The sequence below is a fragment of the Rhinoraja longicauda genome, chromosome 2 (assembly GCF_053455715.1).
Source record: "Rhinoraja longicauda isolate Sanriku21f chromosome 2, sRhiLon1.1, whole genome shotgun sequence".
In the NCBI taxonomy this organism is placed as follows: Eukaryota; Metazoa; Chordata; class Chondrichthyes; order Rajiformes; family Arhynchobatidae; genus Rhinoraja; species Rhinoraja longicauda.
In genome coordinates this window covers 26,472,364-26,492,429 of record NC_135954.1, presented here as the reverse complement: position 1 = coordinate 26,492,429, position 20,066 = coordinate 26,472,364, and the positions used below count along the sequence as shown (strand labels likewise).

Sequence of the window (20,066 nt, the reverse complement as noted above, 5' to 3'; positions counted from 1 at the left end):
GTGAGAATGGCTTTATGTGGGGTAGATCATGCGTTACAAATTTGACTGTTTTTTTTCCAAGAGATGTCATGGGTGATTGTGGGTAATCTATGTTATCTACATAGATATTAGTAAGGCGTTTCATAAAGTTCCTCTTGGTAGGCTGATCCAGGAGATTAAGTTGTATGGTATCCACAGTGACGGTAGTTTGGATTCAGAACTAGCTTACCCATAGAAGATAGGGGTTGGGGAGAAAGGTGATATTCTGGCTGGAGATATATGACCATTGGTGTTCTGCAGGGATCAGTGCTGGTACCGCTGCTGTTTGTGATATATTTGGACGAAAATGTTGATGGGTTGGTAAGTTTGCAGATGGCAAAAAATGGTGGAGTTGTGGGTAATGAAAGCTGTCAAAGGATATTGCTGGACATGGATTACTTATAGGTATCAATGAAATGGCCAATGCGGGCAAGTGTGAGGTGTTGCACTATGAAGGGTCAACAATCATTTTGCCTCCACTGATGATGCTCACCCAGCCGTTCCTCCAGCAGTCTTCTCATCCCAGATGCAACAAGAATAGAGTTCTTCTGGTCCTTACCTTTCACTCCACCAGCCTCCGCATCCAACATCATCGACGGACATTTCCGTCAACACCAACGTGATCCCATCGCTAATCGAATCTTCTATTCTCTACCTCATTCGGCAGAGACCACCCCCTCTGCAACTCCTTTGTTCACTCATTTCTTCCCATCAAAACCACCCCCAAGTTCTTTCCCCTGCAGGAGTTGTAACACCTGTCCCAATACCTCCTCTCGCCTCCATCCAGGGACCCCAGCAGTCCTTCCAGGTGAGACAGAAGTTCACATGCACCTCCTCTAACCTTATCTACTGCATCTGGTGTTTCCGATGTGGGCTCCTGTCAGAGAGACAAAGCGTAGACTCAGTGATTGCTTTGCCGATCACTTGTGCTCAGTCTGCCAAGGCATACCAGAGCTCCTAGTTGCTAACCATTTTAGCTCCCCTTCTCAATCCCATACTGACCTTTCTGTCCTGGGCTGCCGCTGTTGCCAGAGTGAGGCCAAACGCAAACTGGAGAAACAGCCCCTCAGATTCTGCTTGTAACCCAGCGGTTTGAACGTTGAATTTTCCAAGTTTAAGTTGCTAATCCACAACATCCTCCTTCCCATGCTCCTGAAACTTGTCTGACATCATATTGGTTTCTTCTCTCCCCCCCCCCCCCCCCCCAACACTTGTTCCATTTACAATGGATACACAGTTCACAACATTTCTATTTGTAAACTTAACAATTCACTACTCTATCCTTTCGGGCTCACACTTGTCTTTGCATCTCTGGCATTTGTCCAACAATCTGCCTATCAAGTAACTGTATCATCTATGTTCATCTATTACCAGTCATGCTTTATCGTGCTCCTCCTCTCAGCTTTCTTTCCCACCCCCCCCCCACTGTCAATCTGAGAAAGGGTTCCTGAATCATTACCTATCCATGTTCTCCAGGGATGCTGCCTGACCCGCTGAATTATTCCAGTATTTTGTGTCTATCCTAAACTGCCTTGCTACCTTCAGAAGATGACTAATATGACAGTGACATGAGGTGATGAATGGCTGGAACTTGATTCATGGTCCTTCAAGTTTGATGATGTGCTTGCCAGAAATCTAAATGGAAATAATCGTTAGATTCAAGCACATTTAATACGTAAGCCTTTATTTATGATAGCTAATTCTAATTTGTGAATATGTCATACATTTTCAGCAATTAGCAGTGTCTTCAGATCTTAAAGAAATCTGTGATTACTATTTTGATGGAAAAGGGAAGGCTTTTCGGCCCATGGTTGTGATGTTAATGGGAAAAGCGTGTAATCTCCATCATGGCAAGAGCAGGTAAATAATGTTAAATTTTGTATACTATTATTTGAAATAATAGGCTTTGTGTCAAGCTACAATCATCTGAAGTGTTACTAATGCAATTAGTTTTAGTTGTACTGAATCTGTGATTCTTCTGATAGAAGCAAAATCAAAACATAAAATATAGTACTTCATTTCAATTGTCCACAGTGCTCGTTAAAAACATAACCTTTAAGTTTTATCTAACAGATAATAGATACATCACTGAATATTATTTTGCATCTTACCAGTTTTATGTGGCGGGGGTAGAAACTAGTTGATTCCTGCTAAAATATTTAGTCGAGTCATTTCGTAGCAATGTGTTCATCTCGGACTTTGGGTTTTGGATAGGTCGGTGACAACGTTGCTAACCGATATTGCCGATCCAACTAATACAAACTAGATTTCACCGTGATGGGTGCCGGGAACGTTCTGCTAGGGGTGGTGTTGGAGGCAGATGCAATACTGGCATTCAAGAGGCATTTATTTCAGCACATGGAGGGAAATGGGTCACGTGTAGGCAGAGGAGGCGAGTTTAACCTGGCATTAGTTAGCCACAGATATTGTGGGTCAACGGGCCTGTTCTTTTGCTGCTCTGATAATCCAAACCCAGCAAAAGCAGCCATTGAGCTTTCTGATTCTGTACCATTGTAATTAGGCTGGGGAAGACAACAAATATTAATGTTCATTGGCCCTCAACTATAATATTCATTATAATACTGTGGCGACATGATTATTATATCAAGTGACTTGTGTATTTTGCAGTATGGACAAAATGAACTTAAGGGAGTTTGTTTAAAAATGGAAACTATTCATAATCTGGAATTGGCCTAAAATTTATTCTTTTATACAGTTTGGGTTATTGCAATTTCATGTAAAAAGGGAAAGTACAGGGTTTTTTCAACATGCATCTGTCCATATTGCCTTAAATAGCATTGTTAAAGTTCGATTCTTTACGACAGACAACCATTTAGAACTGAGATGAGCAAAAACTTTTTCAGTCAGAGAGTTGTGAATCTGTGGAATTCTCTGCCTCAGAAGGCAGTGGAGGCCAATTCTCTGAATGCATTCAGGAGAGAGCTGGATAGAGCCTTTAAGGATAGCAGAGTCAGGGGGTATGGGGAGAAGGCAGGAACGGGGTACTGATTGAGAATGATCAGCCATGATCACATTGAATGGCGGTGCTGGCTTGAAGGGCCTCCTCCTGCACCTATTGTCTAATACCATAAAGTGGTAAAACATTAGAGTCTTTATTATGCCAGCGGGGGTGGGAGAGTTACAACTAGTATGCTTGCATACTACAGTCACTCCAGGACCCCACTCACCTACAGAGTGTTTCAGCAGCATATTTATACACCAAATACAATAGGTTTACAAGTGATCACAGAACCAGATAGCCCACACGGGTGGTCTTGCAGGAGGATAGGAGTTCAATAAATCATCACCCACTACCACTGACCATGTCCGAGGTCATTAGTTCAGTTTACTAACATAAGCACATCTTCCTGGTGCTCAACTTTATGGTGGTTGTAAAGGGCCTCATTCTACTCTGTGCTCTTCCTTAGTATCCGTTCCCGGTCCTTTGTAATTTTACCACACCCCCTTTTTAATCACAAGCCGGCAGCTACACAGAGATGGCCTTGCAGGTGTCTGAGGTATGCAATCTAATTTAGTGATAGTTCATCTTCATGTAGCATTTGGTCACGTACACCTTAACCCTTAAATCCCCTTTCTCCTTTACAGCATTTTGCATGAATCTGTTTGTTTTATCAAAGTTTACAGTGCTATTTGTTCCATGTGTGCTATTTAGGGAATTGTTGAAAAGCCAGCATTCTGTAGGTATGATTGTGGAGATGATCCACACTGCCAGCCTCGTGCATGATGATGTTATTGATGGATCAGAAACTCGACGGGGTAAAATTACAGTAAATAAAATCTGGGGAGAAAGAAAGGTGAGTATAACCTCAAGGAAATGATTTGTCAAAAAGTGAACAACCATAGAGCCAAAAGTGTCCTTCCTTTGTCCCGCCCCCCTGACATCAGTCTGAAGAAGGGTCTCGACCCGAAACGTCACCCATTCCTTCTCTCCCGAGATGCTGCCTGACCTGCTGAGTTTGTGAATAAATAGACTAGGTTGATCCTTGACTTGTTTACTTGTGCCTGAAATCAATGTCCACAGTTGAATAGAAGTACATGGCATTTTCTTTGAACCAAATCGTTCAATTTGGCTTCTGTATTTCTGGCTGACAGAAAAATGATTTAGTTCCCACAGCTTTTGAACTGAAGTTTGTCCATTTGAGTAGCTTGAGAGGATGAGCTTATATGGAGCATTGATGCCTTTTAATTTAAAAGTCTTGTCAGCCCCAAGGCATGAAAATGTCCACTTTTGGCACATCTCCTCAATGTGTTTAAGACGTGAAGGAGAAAGGAGGGAACAAGAGGACAAAAATAATTGATGATTGACAAATAATTGACACAAATGTTGGAGAATCGAACGTAACTAGTGTACAATTAACTGGAATGCTGGAAATGCACAGCAGCGCTATAGAGTTAAAGGCCCCTCAGTAACAAGCAGGGTGTAGAAGAAGATATGTCGACCGATTATCGAAAGCTGCCAAAGCAACAGGATTATCTTTGTAGATGACTTTATCGTCCCCAATATTGACTGGGATTTGCTCAGTACCAAAGGCTTAACGGGGCAGAATTTATTGGGTCGATCAGATATTTGAAACAGTATGTAAATTGTCCAACCTGAGAAGGGAACATGCTGGACCTTCTATTGGGAAATGACCCTGGCCAGATGACCAGTGTTTCAGTGGAAGACCATTTTGGGGATAGTGATACAAATCCATAAGTTAAGATTTTTAAAAATTCGTGTTTAGTTTATTTTGTCACGTGTACTGAGGTATAGTGAAAAGCTTTTTGTTGTGTGCTATCCAGTCAAAGAAAACTATTCCTAATTACAATCCACAGCATACAGATAAAGAATACAACATTTAGTGTAAGATGAAGTCCGATTAAAGATAGTTCAAAGGTATCCAATGAAGAAGGTGGGAAATAGACATAACAAGCTGGAGTAACTCAGCGGGTCAGACAGTATCGCTGGAGAAAAGGAATAGGTGAAGTTTCCAGATGAAACTTCTTCAGGAGGGTCCCGACCCGACAAGATACGCGTATAATATTGACATTTCCTCTTTCCCCAACCCAGGCCAGTCTCCACAGATGCTGCTCAACCTGCTGAGCTCTTCCAGCAAATTATTAATTTCTCAAGTATAGAAGGGTGAATGCAATCTTTTTTCCAGGATAAGGGAATTAAGAACCCGGGGACATAGATTTAGGGTGAGAGGGGAAGATTTAGCAGGAACCTGAGGGGCAACTTCATCATGCAGAGGGTGGTATGTATATGGAATGAGCTGCCAGCGAAAATGGTTGAAACAGGCACAATAACATTTTTTTAAAAGTATTTGGACAGAGTTACGAAAGGTCTGGAGGGATATCGGTCAATGACGGGCAAATGGGACTAGCGTCGCATGGATGAGTTGAGTCGCATAGTCTGTTTTCGTTCTATATGATGATGACAGCCTAAATTGGGCATTATAATAGTGCAGGAACACAGAAGGATAGGAAGTGTAATGGGAAATTAATGTGGCAGTAAACAGTTTTATTGTCCCTGAAGGCAGATGCTCTCAAGTGTTTCCCTAATCTGTCACATTTTGTCTATCAAATTTTTTTTTGTCAAATTTAAATTTTGTTATCCATAAGCCAAATTAAGCCAGACTGGTGTCAGATATAAGGCAAATGCTAAAAACATTTCCTGAAAGAATGATCTAACATGTGTAGGAAAGAACTGCAGATACTGGTTGAAATTGAAAGTAGACACAAAATGCTGGAGTAGCTCACTGGGACAGGCAGCATCACTGGAGAGAAGGAATGGGCAACGTTTCAGGTCGAGACCCTTTTTCAGACTGATGAAGGGTCTCGACCTGAAACGTTGCCCATTCCTTCTCTCCAGTGATGCTGCCTGTCCCAGTGAGCTACTCCAGCATTTTGTGTCTACCACCAAATGACGTAACATGTTCTGTTGCATTACAAATCAAAATGTAATTTGATAGAAGTATTTCAATAGCTCCCCGCATAGCACTTGATGCATTCTCAGCACCAATGGAATTGGTGTTCGAAGGGGTTATTTATAAATATGGCAATGTAATGTCCAACCTTTCTTGGCTGGGAATCGGGTTGAGGGCTTGGCTCTCTGCTGGCATTCCTGCAACAATGAAACAGTCAGTGATCTCATTGCTACATGGCTTGTTGCAGAGGGAGCTGCTGAGGCAATGTGCCATGGGTGCTTGTGACAACTGAGATGACCAGTGTGGCAACTCAGTGGTATATCATGATCAATACTGGGCCAATGCTGGGAACTAGCAACTGCTGCATGTGTTGACTGACCCCTGCCTGAAGCCTGGAGTCTCTCATCACCTCCTGTGAGATACAATGGAAGCTGCTGTCTCCCTGTCTTTCTTTGGCTTCAGCTTTCTGACTTGGTTTGGCCAGGCATTGCAGCTTCCATCATGTCAATGGAGCAGCAATTGGTGATCCCCTACAAAAAAGCCAGCTAGAGTATGCCACATTTCTGTACATGGGACCCACACCATTTGCCCAACCATCACAGCTAATCTCTCAACATTGCCTTGTAGTTTTCTCCAAATCAAGTGTGGGAGCAATGAGATCGCTTCAATCATTTTACACTGCAGGAGCACCAATAGAGAGAAGGGGTTCATGCCAGGTTCCCATCATGCAGCCTATTTATATATCAGAATACAGGCAAGTACATACCTGGTTAATGTTCGGACTCCACAACCGTGCCACTACAAGATAGTGCTAAGTGAAAACCAGTCTATTGATAGTCTCTAGATGTAAGAGTGCTTCTGTGATGTAAGAAGTTGTAAGGAATATTTTGCTGGAATTTTTTATGGGTTGCCCCATTTTGTTGCATGTTTTAAGTTAAATATCTTGAAGTTACTAAAAAGGCCATATATTGTTTCAACAGGGCATTTTGAACTTTGGTAAATAATCAAACAAAGAACCATTCTTTAGCAATGAAGTAAAAAAATAGGGAAAAGGTTTAACAGGTGCATGAAGTAAGAAGTCAAATGTAAAGAAAGGAAAAGTAGTAAGAATGTATCAAATTTATTAATGAGGGAACTCTACCTCCGCTACATCGACGACTGCATTGGTGCTACCTCTTGCACCCATGCAGAACTCACTGACTTCATACACTTCACCTCCAATTTCCATCCTGCCCTTAAATATACCTGGACTATCTCTGACATCTCCCTCCCGTTTCTGGACCTCACCATCTCCATCACAGGAGAAAAACTAGTGACGGACATTTTCTACAAGCCCACCGACTCGCACAGCTATCTGGACTACACTTCTTCCCACCCGGTCCCCTGCAAAAAGTCTATCCCCTACTCCCAATTCCTCCGTCTACGCCGCATCTGCGCCCGGGATGAGGTGTTTCAGACTAGGGCTTCCGAGATGTCCTCGTTTTTCAGAAAACGGGGCTTCCCCTCCTCCATTATAGATGAGGCTCTCACTAGGGTCTCTTCTACATCCCGCAGCTCCGCTCTTGCTCCCCCTCCCCCCACTCGCAACAAGGACAGGATCCCCCTCGTTCTCACCTTCCACCCCACCAGCCAGCGGATCCAACATATCATCCACCAACATTTCCGTCACCTACAACAGGACCCCACCACTGGCCATATCTTCCCATCCCCTCCCCTCTCTGCGTTCCGCAGAGACCGTTCCCTCCGCAACTCCCTGGTCCACTCGTCCCTTCCTACCCAAACCACCCTAACCCCGGGCACTTTCCCTTGCAACCGCACGAGATGCAACACCTGTCCCTTCACCTCCCCCCTCAACTCCATCAAAGGACCCAAACAGTCTTTCCAGGTGAGACAGAGGTTCACCTGCACCTCCTCCAACCTCATCTATTGCATCCGCTGCTCTAGATGTCAACTTATTTATATCGGCGAAACCAAGCGCAGGCTCGGCGATTGCTTCGCTGAACACCTGCGCTCGGTCCGCATTAACGCAACTGATCTCCCGGTGGCCCAGCACTTTAACTCCCCCTCCCATTCCCAGTCTGACCTCTCTGTCATGGGCCTCCTCCAGTGCCATAGTGAGGCCCGCCGGAAATTGGAGGAGCAGCACCTCATATTTCGCCTGGGCAGTTTGCGGCCCGGTGGTATGAACGTCGACTTCTCCAACTTCAGATAGCTCCTCTGTCCCTCCCTTCCCCTCCTCCTTCCCAGATCTCCCTCTATCTTCCTGTCTCCACCTATATCCTTCCTTTGTCCCACCCCCGACATCAGTCTGAAGAAGGGTCTCGACCCGAAACGTCACCCATTCCTTCTCTCCCGAGATGCTGCCTGACCTGCTGAGTTACTCCAGCATTTTGTGAATAAATCAATTTGTACCAGCATCTGCAGTTATTTTCGTATACTTATTAATGAGGGAAATATTTATGAGTTGAACACTGAATAAAGTTGACAAGAAGCAGGGAAACAAAGTTGGTTAGTTTTTTTTACTTGGTGTAAAGCCTTTTACCAGATTATTATTGTATTTTGAGTGGTAAGTTAATTCAAGAAGCTTTGCAATAACTTGAGTTATTGGTACTATATGAAATATGTTTTCCCTTCGTTATAGGCAATTTTGGCTGGAGACTTTGTTCTCTCTTCAGCCTCCATGGCCCTTGCCCGTCTTGGTAACAACACTGTAGTATCCATTTTTACTCGAGCAATTGAAGATTTGGTACGAGGTTAGTTTGAAAGTAACTTGATGGCATAAAATAATTTTAGTGTCAATGGTTTATTAATCTGTACTTTTGTCTTCCTGTTTAGGGGAATTTATGCAGCTGGGTTCCAAAGAAAATGAGAATGAGAGATTTGTACATTACCTTGAGAAAACATTTAAGAAAACCGCAAGTCTTATAGCAAACAGTTGTAAAGCAGTATGTACGTTCTGTCTTAAGTAAAGCAACTAGAATTATGTTTGGCGGTTGATTTTGTAATGAGGTTCATGTGCTCGATTTTGCTATCTTTTTTCTACCCTAATAACCATTATTGACCATTTCAGGACTTTGTCTACTTTTAAAAAATGAAATGTTCAATCCTTGGTTACCTCCTTAAACATATATCTCAACAGTTTTGTCTTTCGAGCTGACCAGGTCTTAAATGGCTTTTAAAGACTTGAATAAGGATTGAATTTTGAAAATAATTTATTTCACCTGATCCTTTTCCTGGTCTTAAATTGTTTATCTCCCTGCATCTCTCCATTTGAGGACCCAGCCTTGATGGTGAATTCCAGTTCCACGGTCAGCAATGAATTCTTTAATACCTTACTGAATTGCTTTTCTTGTCAGAATATGTGTAATATTAAGTGTTTATTTGTAGTTGGGCCTGATTGGTTGGTGCCTGTACTCATCAGTGCATGGAAATCCTAATTTCCTTCCTTCTGTCTCCCTCATTGCAAAGACAGAATTAACACAGTCGATCATAGCCCTTGCAGCATGGATCAACTAATTCAACCCAGATGAGGAATCAAACTGGTCTCTGATTTGGGATTTCCAGATGCGCAGCCATACTAAATGAGAGACATTAACAAAGTGGATATTCTTTTTTTTTTCCCAGGTTAGGGAAGTCTAAAACTAGAGGGCATGTTTAAGGTGAGGGTAATTATTTAAGAGACACGGGGCAAATTTTTCCATATAGAGGGTGAATAAGCAATGGAGGTGGGTACAATTACAATGTTTAAAAGCCATTTGATCTGTACATGATAGGAAAGTTGAGAAGGTTATGGGCTAGCAAATGGGACTAGCTCAAGTTAGCATCTTGGTTGGCATAGACAAGTTGGGTCGAAGGGTTGTTGCCATGCTGTATAACTGACACTTAAGGGTACAATACGATGTTTTTGAATGAAATTGGCAAAAATCAACCTACCATTTAAAAAATCCTAGTATTATTGGTGTACAAACTTAACAGTCATGAATTATAGTTATACTTATTGATTTTGTTTAAATCCAGGTCTCTATACTTGGAAATTGTAATTCAGAAGTCCAGGAAATTGCATATCAATATGGGAGAAATCTTGGGATAGCTTTTCAGGTAATCCTAATTTATAATACCAATATATTATAGCATTCTATGCACAAGATGACAATTATTTTCAAAATGTATTCCTAATATCTATTTGTTTTAGTTGGTAGATGATATGCTGGATTTCACCTCATCCACTAATCAATTAGGGAAACCAACTGCTGCAGATCTAAAGCTTGGATTGGCAACTGGCCCAGTGTTGTTTGCTTGCCAACAGGTAATGTGAATAATATTATTTCTAAATGCATTTGAGTTGATCACAATCAAATAAGTGTGATTCTACATCAATTTTCCCCAAAGGTCACTTCCATTACAAAATCTTAACTTCACCACCCATGATGAGTTGCTTCATGGGTGTATTTAACCGTACAAATGCAATGCATGCTAAAAATAAGTTTAAGGAAAAAAGGGTGGGAAAAGATCTTTGTTCTGAGAACCTGAGGCTGCTGATGAATGTGCCAATCTTTCAAATAATTTCAATTGAATACTGTACACTTGTAATTCAATGTCTTTAGAAGTTATGAAGGTGGCTCAAAGGCTTATTTGCTGAAATAATGAAGCAACTTCGCCACGCAAAATCTGACTTTTTGGATTCAGTCCTACACTTAGCTAATATCACAGTGGTAACAAAAATATGTTTATCTCTGAGGAATCTACCGAACGCCTGCGTATATCCTGTAGAGCATTAATTATTTTTCGACTTTTAAAGTCTTTGTGATGTGGTGTGTTTTTAAAAAAATGGATTTTACATGCATTTCATGCCCTTGCCATTTTTTGCCAGAGTTTGAGGATCTTTGTATTGGAATCTACATTTGCTTTGTTAGCCTCAATGCATATCTGAATACTTTAAATTAAGGATGCACAATGAAAAAAAAATCCTGCAAATGCTCGAAATCTGAAATAAAAGCCCCAAAATACATCTCTGGCAAGAAAATGGAATTAACATTTCTGATTTTAAAAATATCAGAACTGGGAAGAGAAGACAAGTTATAAGTTGCACAGAAACTGAGGGAGGAATGAATAGGAGAAAGGAATATATTTGGGTGACACAGTGGTGCAGCTGGTAGAGTTGTCTTGCAAAGCCAGTTACCCAAGTTCTCTCATGACTTCTTTGAAGTTTGCATCTTCTCGCTGTTGACCGCGTTGATTTCTTCCAGGCACTCGTTTCCTCCCATATCCCAGAGATGTGCATGCCTGTAGGTTAATTGGCCTCTGTAAATTGCCCCTAATGTGTAGGGAATGGATGAGATGGTGAGCTAACATAGAACTAGTGTTATCTGGTGATGGATGGTCAGCATGGTCCAAAGTGCCTGTTTCTTAGCTGTATCTCTAAACTAAAATAAACCTTGAAAGGGTGAGGTCAGAGTTTGTCCCTAGAGCCCAACGTGCCATGCTGTTCAATGTCCAATGTAAGCTTGTCCGAAGTGCCTGCAAATTCCTCTAAACCTTTCCAATCATGAACAGTGTCTTTTAAATGCTATCATACCTGCCTCAACTATCTCCCCAGGCTTGTTCCACCACCATTTGAGTAAAAAAGTGCCCCTCGGGTTCCTGTTAAATCTATTTTTCTTGATTTTTCCCTATTCAAGGTAAAAACTGCATTCACTGTCAATTCTCATGATTTTATACACCTCTATAAGATTCCCCCCTCAGCCTCCTGTGCTCCAAGGAATAAAGTCTTAGCCTGCCCAATCTCTCCCTATAGCTCAGACTTTTAAGTCCTGACAACATCCTCATAAATCTTCTGCACTCTTTCACAATAAGCTGTTGAAGAGGCCATTTGGTGGTTAAGTTAATTAGGATTGAAAGTGAAAGAAAATGCAAAAGCTTTTATATTTAGAGTTGAAGGAAATGCCCATGGTCAGGATGGATGGTTCTGGATGGATGACCTACAACAGATCTGGCCAATTCTAGCAAAAATAAACCAAGTTGCTTGCAAAGGTAAAATTCGGTGCTTACTCCACTCTGTCACAACATGCTTGTTTTATATGGACTGTTGGAGGCTGAGGGACCTGATAGAACTATGTAAAATTGTGGCATAAGCAGGTAAATGGTCTGTTTTGCCCAGGGTGGAAATGTCAAATACACAAAGGCAGTGATTTGAGGGGAGAAGTGGAAAATTTAAAGAAGGTTCACGTGGCATGTTGTTTCTTCAAACAGTGGTGGGTGCCTTGAAGACACTGCCAGGAGTGGTGGTGAAAGTAGATATGATATTGGCGTGCAAGCAGATACAATGTTTAATAGTAATTTAGAAAGACTCATACAGGCCAGCGATTAAGGGATATAGACCACATGCAAGCAGATGTGCAGTTTAAATTGGCATTGTGGATCAAAGAACCTGTTCCCATGCACAAACAAAATGAAGTACTGTTCAAGGTTATTTTGGACATCATTATAAAAGTGTCAGTGGGAAGGAAATGCATTCTTTAAATTACTCCTAAATTTAGGAGTGAAATCAGTAAGTTTTGTTTGCATTGTGAAAATTGGATTCATTTTTTTTTCTCCCTCAGACTGAAACCTGAGATTTCCAAAACAAATTGATTATTTTTAAAGGAGTTTGGATATGCATCAATCATGATATTTATGTTGCATAGTCTTTACAAAGACAATGTAAAAGTAAGTTTTTTTAATGAGTGGGCGAGGGAGGCAGCCACTTGCTGCTGTGAAAAGTTTAACCTGATCTCCTTGGATTCGTGTAGCATTGTTTATTCAAGATCACATCTGCAATGTTCTCTTTCAGGTAACCCTGGAGTTTAGCATTGAGTACACGTGCAGTAAATGCACAATTTTTTTAATTATGTGAGACAAAGTACTACCTGATCCTTTAAGATGTTTGGCAGCTGGAAGTTATAAGCAGCAGAGAAATAAGTCTATATCAGTCTTTTGATTATCAACAAAGAACTGACATGAATTCTCTATGACAACTTAAGTGCTCATCTTTTTAAGTTTCCAGAACTGCATGCTTTGATATTGAGGCGCTTCAGTTCAGATGGGGATGTCGATCTGGCTTGGGAGTATGTCCAACAGGTAAGAATCAATACAAAAAATCATTTCTCCAGGAAGTGCGTAATGTATTTGTAGTCAATCCTTTATTAATCAGCTATCCTTGTGATTCTATTTCCACACTGGTGTTGGATGAAAATTCCATAAATCCCTATTTATAAAAGAATAGATGTGATCAGTCATTATGAACAAGCTCTGATAGGGGAGACTGCAGCAAGATTGGGTGAAAGTAAAAAGTTGGAGTCATTTTTTGGCATCTTAAACATGTGATCAACAGAATGGGATCATGTAAGGATAATGAGTGATTATAATAACCTAACCTCGGGGGGTGTCATGGTCTTGGCCTGCAAGTGAGATCATTTGGTCACTGGCTTGATTGGGGATACAGATCATTTTTACACAAGCCATACTGTAACAATGCTAATATGTTGTCACCATATAAAATACATCAGGATTTTATTCTCCCACCAACACAAGTGAAAATATTTATGGTCAGCCCATTGGAGTTATTGGCTAATAGCTTGTTTAGAGTCCATTATGGGAAGAATGGGGATGCTGATCAGCTAACCTGTAGCACTTTGGACCATGTGCATTGACCATTTCGCCATTGGTTTCAGTGTATATAAATTTTGTTTTAGCTTTAAGTCAAGTTCAAGTAACATCAAATCTGATATTAAACAATGGAAATTTGAATATTTAGTGTAAATCCTAACATTTATTACAAACCCATTGACTCACACAACTATATTGACTACCCTGCTTCCTGCAAAGACTATATCCCCAATTCCTGCATCTGCACCCAAGATGGTGTTCCATATGAGATGTCCTCATTCTTTAGGGAACGGGGGTTCCCCCCTCGCTTCATAGATGAGGCCTTTACTCATCTCCTTGGTACCCCGCAGCTCCTCCCCTTGCTCCCCCTCTCCTTAGTCCTTGCCTTTCACCACATAATCCTCATTTTCACCACCTCAAACCGAATCCTAACACTAGTCACATCTTCGCATCTCCACCCCTTTTTGCCTTCCGCGGAGACCGTTCCCTGCACAACTCCCTGGTTAACTTGTACCTTCTCCTGCAACCGCAGAAGATGCAACACTTGTTCCTATGCCTCCTCCCTTGACTCTGTCCAAGGACCCTGACAATTGTTTCAGATTAGGCAGAGGTTCACTTGCACCTCCTCCAACCTCATCTACTGTATTCGTTGTTCAAGATGTGGACTCTTACACATTGGCGAGACCAAACATAGACTGGGCGATCGTTTTGCTGAACACCATCGCTCAGTCCGTCGGAACCTACCTGATCTCCAGGTTGCTAAACACTTTCATTCTCCTTCCCATTTCCACACAGACCTTTTGTCCTAGGTCTCCTCCATTGTCGAGGCTAAATGCAAATTGGAGGAACAGCATCTGTACAAGTGTACAGGGATCTGGAGTGTTGAGTAACAGAAACTGAGAAGGACAAGTACATAGTTCCCCAAAGGTGGCTTTTAGCACATTTCAATCAGGGAATGTGTAGGAACTAGAGCAGAAAAGATTGTTGCCAGGACACAAGAGACTGGGGTACTGGGAGAAGTAGAACTTTATTCCATGGTGTACAGGAGATTGAGAAATAATCTTTATGTATAACACAATGAGGGGCATAGATAGGGTAGTTTCCCCCACCCCCCGGGTAAGGAAGTCAAGAACTAGAGGGCAACATTTAAGGTAAGAGGGGAAAGCTAATGCAAAGGGAACAAGCTGCCAGAGAGAGTAGTTGAGACATATGTATAGAAAAGAGTAATCTGTGCAAATGGAACTGGCTTTGGATAGTGATCCTGGTTGGTCACGAAGAACCTTTTCCATGCTTATGACTCCCAAGTGTTTAGATAACTGGACAATAAAGACATTCGGAAGCTTAACCAAAAAAACATGGACTGTAGCCCATGTCAGCACTGTAATTGAGTCAAAATATTTTATGGTAGTGTCAAACTTGTCACAATTCAAGTGTATGAAAAATAAATACATTCAAACAAGGGATAAGGAAAATGGTGAATTGGCTTTAGTTTGCAAGAACAGGAGGTTCAGTACATTCAGCGATTTGATCTGGTATGAAAAGATCAATGTTTAGCCTTCAGTACTAAGACCACTGATCTAAATACATTCCTCATTATTTTCATTTAGAGTGATGGTGTTCAGCAAACCTGCTACCTCGCACATCAATACTGTCAAGAAGCCACTCGACAGATTTCCATGTTGCATCCTTCACCAGAAAGAGATGCCTTGATTCAACTTACGGAAATTGTACTAACTCGGCACAAGTAAAAGCCTCTCCACCTCTGGCAGCTATTGAGATTGCAACTGAACAAAATCAAAAATGTTTACATTTTGAACTAACCATGTACATAATTAAGAAATTGTTGTGTTGGTGACTACCCATGGACTTTGAATCCTGTACAACTTAAAATCTTAGCTGTCCATGCACACTTTTTATACTGAAGGATTTATTATAAAAGACTGTACATACAATTTTAACAGGTTATATACAAATTAAAAGAATGCATTGTTTAAGACAATTGATAAAACATGGTCATAAGGCAGAAGTTAATAAGAAAGCCTCAGCATTACAATGTATGGCCCCACCACTGTGCCCTTTCAAAACAAATAAATTTAGCTGTCATTTTGTTTGTACATATTTTTTTATTAAATCAGTCTCAAGCACTTTAGAAAATTAGAAAAGTGTGGTACAAGAATTTTTAGAATGCCTCAATATGGCACTGGATTACCACTGGTCTTGTTCTCTTTACGTACAGGTCAAGATATATGCCAGTTGATCTTTATCAATTTGATTACAAATTATGCACAATAGATTCTTGGTTTCTTATTAGCTTCACCACGAAGCATTAATTTCAAAGAACACTAACTACTAAAGGAACACAACTGAACACTGATTTAATGGAATCTGGAGCCTTTCAGGACATAATTCAAATACTTACTAAGGAATTAAGTAATACTCTTGAAATAAATGCTGCTTTGCTTTAAAGAAATAAGAAAAACAATCATTCAAGGCTGAACCAGGTGTCAGAAACTGTTCTTAAAAAAAATGTACAGTAGAATTGCCTGTTTCCAAATTAGAACATAGCTAATAATTTGTAAAATGTTAACAGGAGTACTATTCTAAAGGTTAGTAAACTATTCAATAAAATTGACCAGAACTATATAAACCCAATGATCCAGACAATTTCCACTGTACAAATGAACCGACAACATACCAGACTACACTTTGGTTCACTTTGTGACTACAGATGATTTTTTTCATTATGTAAATTTTATCCATACAAAATGTTTAACCTGTTAAGTACAAATTACTAACATACTTTGTTTAGAAGACACCCAAGCTTTATCCACATAATTTTATAGACTCATGTGACAGTTCATGAGATTACAATTGAGTGCTCACAGATTAAATGAAAATTACAACATATTGGAAGCATTTCAGGTTTAAAAAAAAATTGAATTGGCTACAATACATAAATTTGTTTACTTTTATGCATGCTATCAACAAGCACTAGTTGTAATTTAGGAATGACCAAGTCTCACAAATTTAACCAGCACTTGCACTTTGTGCCAGTCTGAAGTTGCATTTTCAATCTAATCATGTCAGTATTCATGCTGAACTCAAAAGTAATGGCATCCTTGAAAACACCAATAAATCCTCCTCAATGAACCCACACCCCAATATGCTCAGGGGGGGGGGGGGTACAAGTTTTTTTCAATCTGCATAGTGCATGATAGGCTCCACATAATTTCCAGGGAATAAACCAGTAACTCCATTGATGACTCCTTCATACCAGCCATCATCATTCTTCTTTATCACATAAATGATTGAACCCTCCATGAAGGACAACTCATCTTCTTTATCCTTTGAGTAGTCATATATTGCCACAACTGTTAAAAAGAAAATGAGATGTTATATGACAAAACCACCACCATTGTAAGGTTAAATCCAATTGCATTATACACCCCTTAAGAAATGTAAAACCTGTAGGCATTGCAGTGCCTTTGTTAATGCATTTACCAGCACAACCCATTAGAAGAGCTTTTTGAAACTTCTGGAGGGACTCTTGTCTACAATTAAAACGAGCTTGTCACTTGGTTGAAATTAATACTTTAATTAGATATAGAATCAACATGTTGTTACTTAGCTGATCCGTTAAAATTACATGCTAACCGAACAAGCCAAATCAGCCAGATTGAAGAAGGGTCTCGACCTGAAATGTCACCTATCCATGCTGTCAGACCTGTTGAGTTACTCCAGCACTTTGTGTCCTTTTGTAAACTCAACCAGAACTACATCAAAAAGATTATTTTGTTGAAATGGGGGTGGGGAACAAAGGCTACATCTACTTTAAACCAACCCCATACAAATCTAACCAAAAACAAAATCACTTATCAACCCTTTATAAAATGTGAACCTTCAATCTTCAGGTTTTACACAGCATGACAGCCTTTCTTCAAAAAGTGTTACCTTTCACTTTAGAAGAATGAATATGCCAGGAGGCTGCAGGTCAAATAAGGTTGTTGTAGGGGATTTTAACTTTCTCAATATTGACTGGGAAAATCATAGTGTGAAGAGTTTAGATGAGGTGCAATTTCTCAAAAGTGTTCAGGAGAGTTTTCTCCAGCAATATGTAGAGGCCCCCACATGTGAGAGGGCAAATGAATGAAGTGTTCGTGGAGGAGCCTTTTGGGACCAGTGACCACCGTTTTATTAGGTTTAAGATGGCTATGGATAAGGACAGAGTGTTAAAATGACAGACGTGTTAAAATGCTCAATTGGGCCAAGGCTAACTTTGGGGGTATGAGAGAAGGTCTTGCTCAAGTTGATTGGAGCAGGTTATGTGAAGGGAAAGGAACATCAGCCAAGTGGGATGTTTTTAAAAGTGCTGACAAAAGCTCAGGATATGCACGTCCCTGTTAGAGTGAAGGGCAAGGCAGACAAAGGTAAGGAAGTTTGGCTGACGAGGGAAATTGAGGCACAAGGCAGTTGGGATCAAGTGCATCCCTGGAGGAGTTTTGAGAACTAAGGAGCAAACTACAAAAGGAAATCAGAAGGGCAAAAAAGGGGCCAGGAGATAGCATTAAGGACAATCCCAAGAGATTTTATAAAAACATAACTAGAGAGTGGGACCCCTCAGGAATCAAAGCGGTCACCTCTGTGGAGCTACAGGAGATGGGCAACGTCCTCAATGAGTATTTCTCTATTTACCGAGGAGGATGGAGAAACTTGGGGTAGTCAATGGAAGTGTCTTGAGAGCAGTCAGTGTTAAAGTCAGAGGTGTTGATGGTACATCACATCAATGATTTGGATGGGAACATACAAGGCAAGATTAGTAAGGTTGCTGATGATACAAAGGTTAGTGGTTTTGCAGATAGTGAAGATGGTTGTGAATGATTGTAGCAGGATCTGGATCGATTGGCCAGGTGGGCAGAGGAATGGTTGATGGAATTTAATACAGAAAAGTGTGAGGTGTTGCATTTTGGGACGTCGAACAAGGGTAGGACCTACACAGTAAATGGTAGGCCTCTGGGTAATATAGAACAGAGGGATCTAGGAGTACAAGTGCATGGTTCCTTGAAGGTCGAGTCGCAGGTAGATAAGGTGGTCAAAAAAGCTTTTGGCCTTCATCAGTCAGAGTACATATTGAGTGTAGAAGTTGGAAAGTCATGTTGCAGTTGTATAAGATGTTGGTGAGACTGCATTTAGAATATTGTGTTCAGTTCTGGGCATCATGTTACAGGAAAGATATTGTCAAGCTTGAAAGGGTTCAGAAAAGATTTACGAGGATGTTGCCAGGACTAGAGGGAGTGAGCTATAGGGAGAGGTTAAGTAGGCTGGGTCTCTATTCCATGGAACGTAGGAGAATGAGGGGAGATCTTATAGAGGTATACAAAATCATGAGAGGAATAGATCGGGTAGATGCACAGTCGTTTACCCAGAGTAGGGGAATCTAGGACCAGAGGACAGGATCAAGGTAAAGGGGAAAAGATTTAATAGGAATCCGAGGGGTAACTTTTTCACACACAGGGTGGTGGGTGTATGGAACAAACTGCCAAAGGAGGTAGTTGAGGCTGGGACTATCCCATCGTTTAAGAAACAGTTGGACAGGTACATGGATAGGACAGATTTGGAGGGTTATGGACCAAGCGCAGGCAGGTACCTGGGACATTGTTGGCCGGTGTGGGGGAGTTGGGCCGAAGGGCCTGTTTCCACACTGTATCAACCTATGATTCTACTATAGTGTATGAAGGTAGTCAAATCTCCAGGGCCTGATCAGATATATCCGGACATTGTGGGAAACTAGAGAGGAAATTGCGGGCGCCCTGGTTGAAATTTATGAGTCGTCTTTAAATGCAGGAGAGGTGCTGGAAGACTGGAGGGTGGCAAATGTTGTGCCACTATAGGCCAGTGAGCTTAACCTGTAGTCTGAAAGTTACTAGAATTGAGTGATAGGATATACAGGTATTTAGATGGACATGGGCTGATTAGCGATAGTCACCATGGTTTTGTAAGTGGGAGGCTGTGTCTCACAAAGTCCGGGAGCAGAGCAAGGACGCCCGTTGGCTGAGCAGTAAAGTAAGTGCTAATCACAGTTCAACAGGCAGTTTAAAAAGAGCGCCAAAAGGAAGTAGTAGTCAGTTTGAAAAGTCCGGGAGCAGAGCAAGGACGCCCGTTGGCTGAGCAGTAAAGTAAGTGCTAATCACAGTTCAACAGGCAGTTTAAAAAGAGCGCCAAAAGGAAGTAGTAGTCAGTTTGAAAAGTCCGGGAGCAGAGCAAGGACGCCCGTTGGCTGAGCAGTAAAGTAAGTGCTAATCACAGTTCAACAGGCAGTTTAAAAAGAGCGCCAAAAGGAAGTAGTAGTCAGTTTGAAAAGTCCGGGAGCAGAGCAAGGACGCCCGTTGGCTGAGCAGTAAAGTAAGTGCTAATCACAGTTCAACAGGCAGTTTAAAAAGAGCGCCAAAAGGAAGTAGTAGTCAGTTTGAAAAGTCC

The 20,066-nt window shown here is 41.2% G+C and overlaps 2 protein-coding genes across 12 annotated transcripts in view; one reads left to right on the top strand and one right to left on the bottom strand.

Moving 5' to 3' along the window:
- The window catches only part of pdss1 (prenyl (decaprenyl) diphosphate synthase, subunit 1), a 29,865-nt gene extending 14,137 nt beyond the window's left edge, over positions 1-15,728 (top strand). For 2 of the 4 annotated variants that reach the window (XM_078416075.1, XM_078416066.1), the window contains 9 exons: positions 1,751-1,878; positions 3,692-3,833; positions 8,590-8,701; positions 8,784-8,893; positions 9,224-9,256; positions 9,966-10,046; positions 10,141-10,254; positions 12,984-13,064; positions 15,200-15,728. In XM_078416075.1, coding sequence (XP_078272201.1) covers positions 1,751-1,878; positions 3,692-3,833; positions 8,590-8,701; positions 8,784-8,893; positions 9,224-9,256; positions 9,966-10,046; positions 10,141-10,254; positions 12,984-13,064; positions 15,200-15,340 — 942 coding nt within the window. In that variant the 3' untranslated portion in view covers positions 15,341-15,728. The remainder of the gene's footprint in view (positions 1-1,750; positions 1,879-3,691; positions 3,834-8,589; positions 8,702-8,783; positions 8,894-9,223; positions 9,257-9,965; positions 10,047-10,140; positions 10,255-12,983; positions 13,065-15,199) is intronic. The other 2 variants (XR_013548518.1, XM_078416071.1) reach the window with 2 other exon arrangements.
- Positions 15,498-20,066, bottom strand: part of abi1a (abl-interactor 1a) — a 96,350-nt gene continuing 91,781 nt past the window's right edge. For 5 of the 8 annotated variants that reach the window (XM_078416014.1, XM_078416024.1, XM_078416022.1 and 2 more), the window contains one exon: positions 15,499-16,963. In XM_078416014.1, the coding sequence (XP_078272140.1) occupies positions 16,788-16,963 (176 nt within the window). In that variant the 3' untranslated portion in view covers positions 15,499-16,787. Of the gene's footprint in view, positions 16,964-20,066 lie in introns of all 8 variants that reach the window. The other 3 variants (XM_078416057.1, XM_078416037.1, XM_078416043.1) reach the window with 1 other exon arrangement.